Source organism: Protopterus annectens, chromosome 9.part0 (assembly GCF_019279795.1).
Source record: "Protopterus annectens isolate FY-2018-M chromosome 9.part0, PAN1.0, whole genome shotgun sequence".
NCBI lineage: Eukaryota > Metazoa > Chordata > Ceratodontiformes > Protopteridae > Protopterus > Protopterus annectens.
The window spans coordinates 507,783,770-507,793,474 of record NC_056743.1 but is presented as its reverse complement, the minus strand read 5'-3'; the positions used below and the strand labels follow the sequence as shown (position 1 = coordinate 507,793,474).

The following is a 9,705-nucleotide window of genomic DNA, read 5'->3' as shown; positions in this document are numbered from 1 at the left end:
CTAGAAGAGAAGCGGTGCTAACATGGATATCATAAACTGTTATTTTTGTCACGCAAAAAAATGGAAGTAGGAACAAGACCACCTTTTTTGCCCTGACAAATACATTCCTGTATTATATTTTATGCTCAGATTACAGAGTCGCAAAATAAATAAAATAATAAATACACTTTAAAAACCAGGAAAAAACCCTAGAAGTAGAACGTTCCCGTCATACAACTGGGGATTATGTAATATGTACGCTTTATCACAAATTGTTAGAAAGCTGGTACTGTCAGAGGTGAGACTTGATTGGTCTAAACTGACTCTTAAAGGGTGGATGTAGGCAACTTTTTTTTTTTTTAAGGTGGAGTTATAACGCCGAGTCTTAATAAAGGTGGCAGGCAGCGCGAAAGAAAGCTTATATTTCGTAGTGGGATAATTGATTTCATTGGTAAATTTTAGTCCTGTTACAGTGTCTGAAAAAGGGTTGAAAATGAATACTCCATGTGTGGAACTGTATACGGGTGCAGCTATGCCTTTACTTGGCTTGGGAACTTGGCAGGTACATCACCGGCACGTTTTGAAATGGAAACTAACTCGTGTTTTTTTTTTTTTTAGGTATTCTAGGTGTTTTCTAGAAGTCTTTGTGAAACAAGATATTACATTTATATTATCATTTGAGCTCTCTTTCCTACTGTGTTGTTGGGGATGTATTAAATATATGATACTGTCTTACTATGTGTGACTGGCGATGCTGTTAAAATTGTAACAAGGATTTTGTTACGCTTGAACATATATAGGCATAGCTTTTTATAAGGCAGCCTGCAAGTATTTAGTTTGTTGAAAAGTGAGCTTATCTGCGCAGTAACAAACTTTGCCTATGCCCCCCCCCCCCCTCAACATTTAGTATTTACAAAACATGTACTGCAAATCGCTTTGTTTAAAAAAACTTCATAATGCAGATTTTCGCCTCATATTTTGGACCGTTTTACCTAAAATTGTGGCAAGTCATTTAACTGTTGAAGTTTGAAAATGAGATAGGAGTTTTACTTGCACTTAATACCTTTCATAAAATTCATGCTAATGTGCAACTTTTTATTCTATGAGCTTTTTAAGCTTGTAAGAGCAATATTTAAAAAAAAAAACGTCTCAATTTTGGGGTTTGGCCCACTTTTATTTATAGCTTTGTCCAGATTTCTTACTGTAAGTGTTTGAGCGTGACCTATCCTTTATCTGTAGATTACAGTACGGGCGACCTGTATATCGTCACCCTGCTGGCATTATTGCTTTTTACACAAAATAAGGAGGGTCTTAGCTCTTTCTTATCTCTGACCTGGAGAGAGTATTCATTCCTAACTAGCACCACAGGTTGTAAATTTTAGTGGGCGTGCCACTAAGTGGCTGCCGCTTCAATAAAGTTCTAATTCTAGGAAACACTAGACTTGAGGTAGGGGCCAGGTTAATATAGGGTTGCCACCTTTACAAATGCCCACAATGGAAAATGTTTTGTAGAAATGTCAGATTTTGTAGGACAAAACATACCGCTTACCAGTACAAAGGGTAGAACTTAAACTTTTTTGCCAAAATAAAAGCTTATTCTTGTAGCATTTTAGTTGCTTATGCTATTTCATATAATGTTTAGGTATTTCAGATAAAAAAAACTGTTTTATACAACTATTAAAAAAAAAAATTGGGAAATATTTTTGCCCTAAAATGTCAGGACATTTGCCATTTTTTAAATTTTTTTTCACAGGACACAACTGCCCAAAGAGGGACTGTCCCTCGCAAAGTGGGACAGGTGGTAACACTAGGTTAATGTGGCTGTGGAAAGAATGTAAATTTGAAGTAAACTGTCTGGTCCCATTTTTTTTTTTTTTTTATTCTCTGCTATTGTCAATCTTCAGTTGTAGGTTTGTAATTGGAACTGGCCTGCGGAATGTGTAATTGGTGTACTGGATAGAATGCTGACCAGTCAACGCTGGAACAGCCAGACTGTCAGGTGGCTTGCAGACTTGAATGTCAATTAAAATGGTCACAGAATGAATGCTAAGTGGGCCTCTGGTGGTACCAGCAGAAAGTGCATTGTGCTCTGTGAGCTGCTGTGCTGACAGGAAGTAGTGCAAGGGCCACTGCTAGGAGGAGTAATGTCTTACCCACAGAGAGTTTGTGTTGCATAGTGCCAGCCAGCGCTAGTATGAAATGACTACTCCTATTGTCATTTTGTTTCTAAGAACCTGATACTTTACCATTCCTGGGCACACATCTCCAATCTTCTTTCAAGTTTTAGTACATCTAGACCATTCAGCACTTTCCCATTAAACAAGTGTAAAGTATACAACTTGATACAGATATGAGAGGAAAGCCTGACTGGGATTTAGTCTTCTCATTGGGGGCTCCATAATTGTCATACATTTGTGCATATATAATGTATAAATTCTCTATTGGAGCAAGAGTACCCAACTGAAATATTTAGTTTGACAATGAATTAATTCGTCTGTGCAGTAAATGTATAATCAAGTGAATGATTTATGAAACTATACAAAGGCAGTTTTGGAGATGGTCTAGAGCACATAAAGTGAATCCCTTGTACAAGCTAAAGACAATTTTGGTGGCCCCACAGTACAGTATGCACTTTAAAATATATATATATATCTTATACAGAGACAGTATTGGCAATAGGCACACCAATGTACTGAGGGATAGTTTTTGGGTGCCCAGGCTAAGTGTGGAAGAATGTAGATTTAGTGGCAGAGAGCCTTGAATAAGGATAGCTCAACTCAAACTAATATGGTGTGTAGGAAGCTCTCTGGATGTTGAGTTGGTGAGGAAAAGCTGAAGATATACAGGTGGCAGTAGGTGATGGCAGAGATCTTTTGGATAATAAATGGGGGAGTGTATTGAGAATGTTGGTGATGTGTTGAGGGTGTATTTTAATTCATTTAGAAGTGAGCCTGCACAAGAGATGTGCTGTCTCTGGTGGTAGTAGTATGCTTTTGGGTGGGCAAGAGATGGATGGAGAAGGAGGGGCTAATCAAGAGGCTTGGAGCATGTTGGCACATGTCAAGAATAAATGGGTTTGTATTTTGAAGGTTTGGTGCATTTATTTGGCAGAGGGATATTGGGAGGGAGTTCAGTGTTTTGCCATGTAGCAAGCTTATTGTGATTTCTCAGTGACTTCTGCAAGGAAGTTACAATTGCCAGTTTAGATATGAACAGAGTTTAAAAAGGGATATACCACTGTACCAGAATGCTGAGAGGGGCAGGTGTGGATGACATTTTGTCTTAACTTTTGAGTTTGAGAAGGTGGTTGTTTGAGAGTTATACAGTGCTGTTTGTCAGTTTAGTAGTTTGAGCTATACATCCTGTCAGGAAGACTAGTGGCAAACTTTGCAATATTGTATGATTGTTCAAATACAGGAAGTTGTTTGCGGACAGGGAATGATTGTGGAGATGTTTATCAGGGGTGGCATAAGATGGGCAGCAGGAGTGGCTTTACGTACCTTATATTTTTTTAGATTTATAGAACACACCAATCCTTTGTTTTTATGAGTTCCTGTAGATCAGTTTAGGTGTCACTAAAGTGGTGACAGCTCAATTAATTAAGCACTATTGATATTGATATATGTGCAGAGAACATAAGTTTTATTTGGGGGAGGGGGTAGGACTAGCTTGGACTCCAGAAGTCAGGTCTTCACGGATGTGTAGGAATCTGAGTGATTTTTAAGGTTCACAGGGGAACTGAACAGATGGTGGCATCTGCTTTTAAGATTAGAGTAGAGGTGGTTAGTATAGTGGTTAGAGAAATGGGCCTAGGCTAGGATAGATCTGGGGGGGCAGCTGGGCTAGAGGAAATAGAGGATGAGTTTGATTTTTATAGTAAGTTCTTTGGTAGTGTAGATTGAACAATCTGGCTTTGTCTAATTAAACCCTGCTTGAAGAGTCTGTAAGAAGGGGATGTAACTACATCAAAGGCTTTAGAGAGGTCAAGCAATACTGTGGAGAGTAGACTTCTGTTCCTAAAGGTATTTACGGTGTTAAATGAGGAGAGCTGTCTGTGCTGTTGGCACTGAAAGCCATGTTGATTAGTGAGGGGAAATTGTGGTTGAGGAGTAAAGATAGCAGTTGAATGGTTACTTTTATGAAGATTTTTAAGGGGAGGGGGTAGAATAGCCATGGGCACAAAATTAGAAATGGAGTATGAAACGCCTTTGTGTAGTGGGAGGATGAAGGCTTTTCTGAAATGTAGGTTGGGTGGAGTATGCTTGTGAAACAGTGAAGCTAAGCTTTTGGCTACTAGTTTTAGATGCTTTGTGGAAAGGTAATTTGGAGCTATGCGGTGACTGTTTTTTTTTTTTTTTTTGAGGAACACCTGGTTTTCATGGGGACTGGTTTGAAGTAATATTTTCAGTATGACTTGTGGGTGCTTGAGCTGTGTCTGTGTTTTAGTTGAGAGGGGTAGCAGTATTGATGGTGTTGAAGGGCAAGCTACAAGAAGTCTGGTTTAGTAGGTAAAGGGTCAGGTTGTGAACATTTTGTCTGGGTTTAAACATTTAGAAATGGTAGACCAGACCACTTAGATTTGACTTTTAAACACCTTAACTTCTTCTATCTGCCTCCGGCAAAAAGTGTTAGTGGTAGACAGGTTCATCTAGTGATGATGCTTTAATGTACGAGTTGTAAGCCTGGAGGGATGCAAGAAATTAATCCTTTTTGAGGTTAGAAAGATTTCTCATAGGCTTGTAGACTGACTTGCTGTGGTTTGGGCAGGGAGCAAATATTAGGTGGTGGTCAGTCACTTTTGTGCATCTGGTAGAACATCTGCATGATTGGGTTTTGTCCAGTTTAGACTAGATGTTGGCCCTGTGAATTTGTCTAGTAGTGGAATTGAGTGAAGTTGAAAAGATTCATAATGTTGATTTCGGAGTGTTGCAAGCCAGGAATCCCTCACATTTTTAATGAGCCTTTTGCAGTCAGTCTTGCATACAGCTATTTTGTGTAGTTCTAACATTTATTTATTTATTATTTATTTATTTTACATTTGTTGACCGGGCTAGTCTAGCTGGATATATGTCCATTTTCAGTAGAGGCCTGGGGAGAAAAGCTACAAACAGGAATAATGACAAAGTTAACAATGTACAGAACCAGTAATAATCACAATACAGAGGTAGTATTGGTCTACTGAACAGTTGTAATAATAAATTTGTATATTAAATAATTATAGTAAAATTTAAACTAAACAATTCTACAAAATTTAAACTAAACAATTCTACAAAAAATTAAACTAAACAATTTTTACAAATCACACTAGAAAGTATGAGCAAGTTTTATATAAGGGAAATAATATATATGTTATTCTCAATATAACAGAGTAGGAGTTGTGAGTAGAATTGAAGGCAAAGGTTAATGGAGTAGGGATAGGGTTAAGAATATAAAGTGGAAAAAAAGATGTCAGTGAGGGTTAGTACATGGACAAAGCCAGTGAGTTGTCAGATGTTCTTTAAGATGTTTTTTTTAAAATGAGAAATAGAAGTGATGGTAGATAATTCAGCAGGAAGCTGATTCCAGAATTTACCTGCAGTGTTTGAGAAAAGTGAATCCCCTGCTTTGTTAGCTTTGTTTGATAAAACTAGAAGCTTGTTAGCAGAGTGTAGTGTAGGTAGATTAGTATAAGGAGTAATTAGAATAGTCAGGATAGGGGTGGTGTTAGGGAGGTATAGAATCTTTTGCGTAATAAGTAATTGTTGAAAGAGTATATGGTTTTGCAGTTCTAGCCATCCAAGTTGTTTGAGGTTAAGGCATTGGTGAGTTTTAAAGGGGGAACTTGTGATGAATCTAGCTATGCTATTATAACAGGTGGAGAGTTTAGAGAGGTTGTTTTTGGATAGGTTGGTATATATGACAGAGGCATAGAAAAGGGTGGAAATGAGGTGGGTCTGAGCAATTGTTTTCCTTTAAGAAGGGGTGAGGAAGTTTTTTTTTCTGTAGAGGGTGCCAAGCTTTCTGTTAACAGACTTTATAGTGGAGTTTGTGTTCATCATAGTTGAGATGATTATCAATAGTTACACCTAGTAGGCGGGTTGTAGTATCTGGGAAAATGTTGGTGCCATTGTTAGAGGTTAAAGAGAAGAAAGGAATGGATGATTGAGTAGGAGTAAAAAGCAGTAGTTTTGTGTTTTTTTTTTGGATTTAGGAGGAGGCAGTGTTGCATAAACCAGTTTTCAACATTCTGAAAAACCGTTTGGGTGAGGGAGTGGAGAGAGGATATATCCTTGGCTGTACATATTAAGGTGGAGTCGTCTGCATATTGAATGCAGGTGGCTTGAGGTATGTTCATGTGTAAGTTGTTAATAAATAAGAAGAAGAGTAGGGGACCTAAGAGAGAGCCCTGGGGTACTCCAATATTTACTGGAAGTAGTGAAGATAGATTGTTATGCCAAAGTACTGCTTGCTGTCTATTTTCCAGATAAGATCTAAACCATTGTATGGCTTGGGGATTGAGAGAGTGAGCCTTTAGTTTGTCAAGCAGTAGGTTATGGTTTACCATATCAAAGGCTTTTGACAGGTCAATAAATAGTGCAGAGGAAAATGAGTTGTTGCGGTTTTTATATATAGAGTCTGTAAAGGATAAAAGGGCAGTAGATGTGCTATGAAATGGCCTAAAGCCATGTTGGCAGTTTGCCAGTAGGTTATTTTGTAGTAAGTGGTTAAGTAGTTGTTTGCGAATACATTTTTCCATTATCTTAGCTAATGGGTAGAGTAGAGCAATAGAGCGAAAGTTGGAAAGCTCTGAAGGTGGTCCTCCTTTATGTAGTGGGATGATATGGGATATTTTCCAGAGCAGGGATTCTGCCCTCAGAGATAGTTCTGTTAATAAGGATAGAAATGGGATAATCTATGGCTTTTGCAGCTATTTGTAGGTATTCAGATGGGAGTTGGTCAGCAGAAGGGGTGCAAGGTTTCAATTTTTGAAGTAGCTTACAGATGAGAGATGTAGATACAGGTTGTATTTGAAAGGTAGGTAATGAAGTATTGCAGATATTTGGTTGGGATACAGTGATGGGTGGTAAAGAATTAGCCAGGGCTTGAATGGTTAGTTATTAAAGGCATCAGGGATCAGGTTGGAGTTGGTATTGTTAAAACCGATTGGGTCTGGAGTAGTAGTGTGACCTGGCTGAAGGAGTTTGGTTATTGCAGACCAGAATTTTTGTGGAGTTTGTTGATTGTTGTTTTGAAGGTGTAGGTAGAAATCTTTTTTGTCTCTAAGAATATCCTTCTTGGTGGCATTTCTTAGCTGTTTAAATTGGAGGTGGGTTGTTGGGCATTTGGTAGATCTCCATTTAGCCCAGATTTTATTTCTGAGTAGTATCTTTTGCCTAGTTTGTTTTGTGAGCCAGGGGGCAGATTTGGTTTTTATTCTAGTGGAGCGATAAGGTGCATGGGAGTCTAGGATTTGAAGAAAGTTAGCATTAAAGTAGGTAACAGCTTAGTCTATTCTAGATAGGTTAGTGGTGACCAGTCACATGCTTGCAATTCAGTTAAGAAGCTGTCTGGATTAAATAATTTTTTTTAAGCGGGAGGTTTTGAGATTGAGTAGTTGCAATATGGACTTTTTGTCTAATAATGTAGGTAAGTATGTGGTCACTGATATCATCTGGGAGGGTTCCTGGAGTATAAGATTTAGGGTGGTTGTTAATAAGGATCCAGTCCAAAGTACTTTCCTTTTTACTGGGTTTATGGATTCTTGTAGTAGTTATTAATTGTGAGAATCCCAAGCGGTTTATGTGGTTGGTAGGGTTTAGAGAACTGCAAGTAGACCAGTCTGTTAATGTCACCAAGTATAATGGTCTCCTGGGATAGTTTGGTAGAGAGGTGGCTCAGCAGGTTCTCTAGAGAATTTGTATTATTACCTGGAGGTAGATGCATGCAGATTATATAGATTGATTTGGAGTTTGATGGATAGGGTTTCAGATTTGGTGTCTAATGATGGAAGCACATTAACTGGGGAAATTAGGAGGTTCGATTTTATAGAGAATGGCTATACCCCCCACCTTTTTTTATTTTATGGTCATTTCTGAGGATGTTGTAGCCAGGAGGGCTAATTTCCTGGTCTAGAGTAGATGGTTTTAGCCAAGTTTCTGTAAGACAAAGAATGTCGAATGAGTGTACATCATGGAGTACGTGCAGGTGGGAAAGTTTATTAATACTTCTGATGTTAAGGTGAGCTATCAGAAGGCAGTTGGATGTTTTTTTAATAATATAAACTGTAGGGTTAGTAGTGGAGTCAGTATAGGGGCCAGGATTTGGATGAATGTCAATATCTAGGAGGGAGTGTTGCTGGGGGTATTTGAGAAATTTTAGGAGTTTATAGAGGTTACTGAAAGTCCTTTTGGTAGAGAAGTAAATGAGGTGGGTTGTTCTGTGGAACTTTGGTAATATATAGTTAGAGTAACATGTTATGTTACTATGGTTAAGGGAGAAGGTGATTGAATATGGTAAAGTCTGTTGGCTGTAATGGTTTTGTTCAGATAGAGAAAGATATTCGTAGGAGGTAAGTGAATAAGGTATGGTAAGAAATGCTAGTGTGATAGTTAAGAGTAATGAGGTGGTGAGTATAGTTGCATTTGTTGGAGCCATAGTAAAAGGATTTACGTAGGGAGTAGGTTGGTAGTAGGTGTTGTACTAAGGAAAGGAGAGTGTTTAAAGAGGTTGAGTAGGTTATATGTTAAGTTGGTGAGGAATTAGCAGGGGCTGAGATAAGAGGAAGAGTATTGTAGTGTAGGGTTGGAGAGCAGAGGGTGTGATACGAAAGGGAGTTTAGTAATACTAATCAGGAGATAAGAGTAATGGGAGTGGCTAAGTGATAGGAAGATAATAGGAAGGGGGGAGTGGTTAGTGAAGTATAAGTCTAGGATCACTGGGGGTGGGTGGAATTTGGGGGTAGGGTAGGGGAGCGGAGTGAGCCCGTAGGGTGAACGGAGCGGGTAGAAAACAGAGAATGGAGCAGAATGGAGCAGCTAGGAGAAACAATCAGCAGAGCTGAGAATAGAAGGTAAGTCAAGAATGTCTAACCTGGAATGTTTTTGCTAACCTCTGCACATATGACATATGACAACTAGGGGCTAACTGAAAACCGTTTATGTAACTTTGCACAATTCAAACCTGCCAGCTGCACAATACTATTTTTCTAGCTTTTAATGCATTAATGAGCCAGTTTCTGGGTGAGGGCACATCTTATCACTGTCACATCAGATCACAATTCCAGTCTTTTAGAATGGGAAAGAATGAGAAATGAAAGGTTTTGGAATACTCTGCATATCAGTGACTGGTTTTGTTCTGACTCTCTTGTATTTGTTTCTACAGATTGATACTCAATTGGTAGAAAGTAGTTGCAGGTGTGCAATGAAATGGGTGAGGTATATAGTTTTCTTATTAAAAAGTGAGGGATTTGTTTTTTTTTTTTTTTTAGAACTTCCTCCCAGAGTCATCCAGAGCATCAGAGAAAAGAGCTGTGAATTGTGAACCAGATTAACTTTGACCCCTGTGATATATAAATAAGGAACTTGTGGGTCCCTTGCTGTTTTCTTTGGAAATAAACTTATCAGAATGAGGTGAAGATGCAAAAGAAAGGAAGGTTAATCCTTAAAACAGTACTATGCAACTTCATTTGGTGCCATCGTGTTGGTTCTTCACTGCTTTTGTCTTCCCCCAGTTTTTGGTGGGATTTGT

General features: G+C 38.5%; 1 protein-coding gene across 1 annotated transcript in view; it reads left to right on the top strand.

Moving 5' to 3' along the window:
- Positions 1-343: 343 nt before the first annotated feature.
- The window catches only part of LOC122811306 (aldo-keto reductase family 1 member B1-like), a 272,278-nt gene continuing 262,916 nt past the window's right edge, over positions 344-9,705 (top strand). The window contains exon 1 of the mRNA XM_044083067.1: positions 344-541. Coding sequence (XP_043939002.1) covers positions 473-541 — 69 coding nt within the window. The 5' untranslated portion in view covers positions 344-472. The remainder of the gene's footprint in view (positions 542-9,705) is intronic.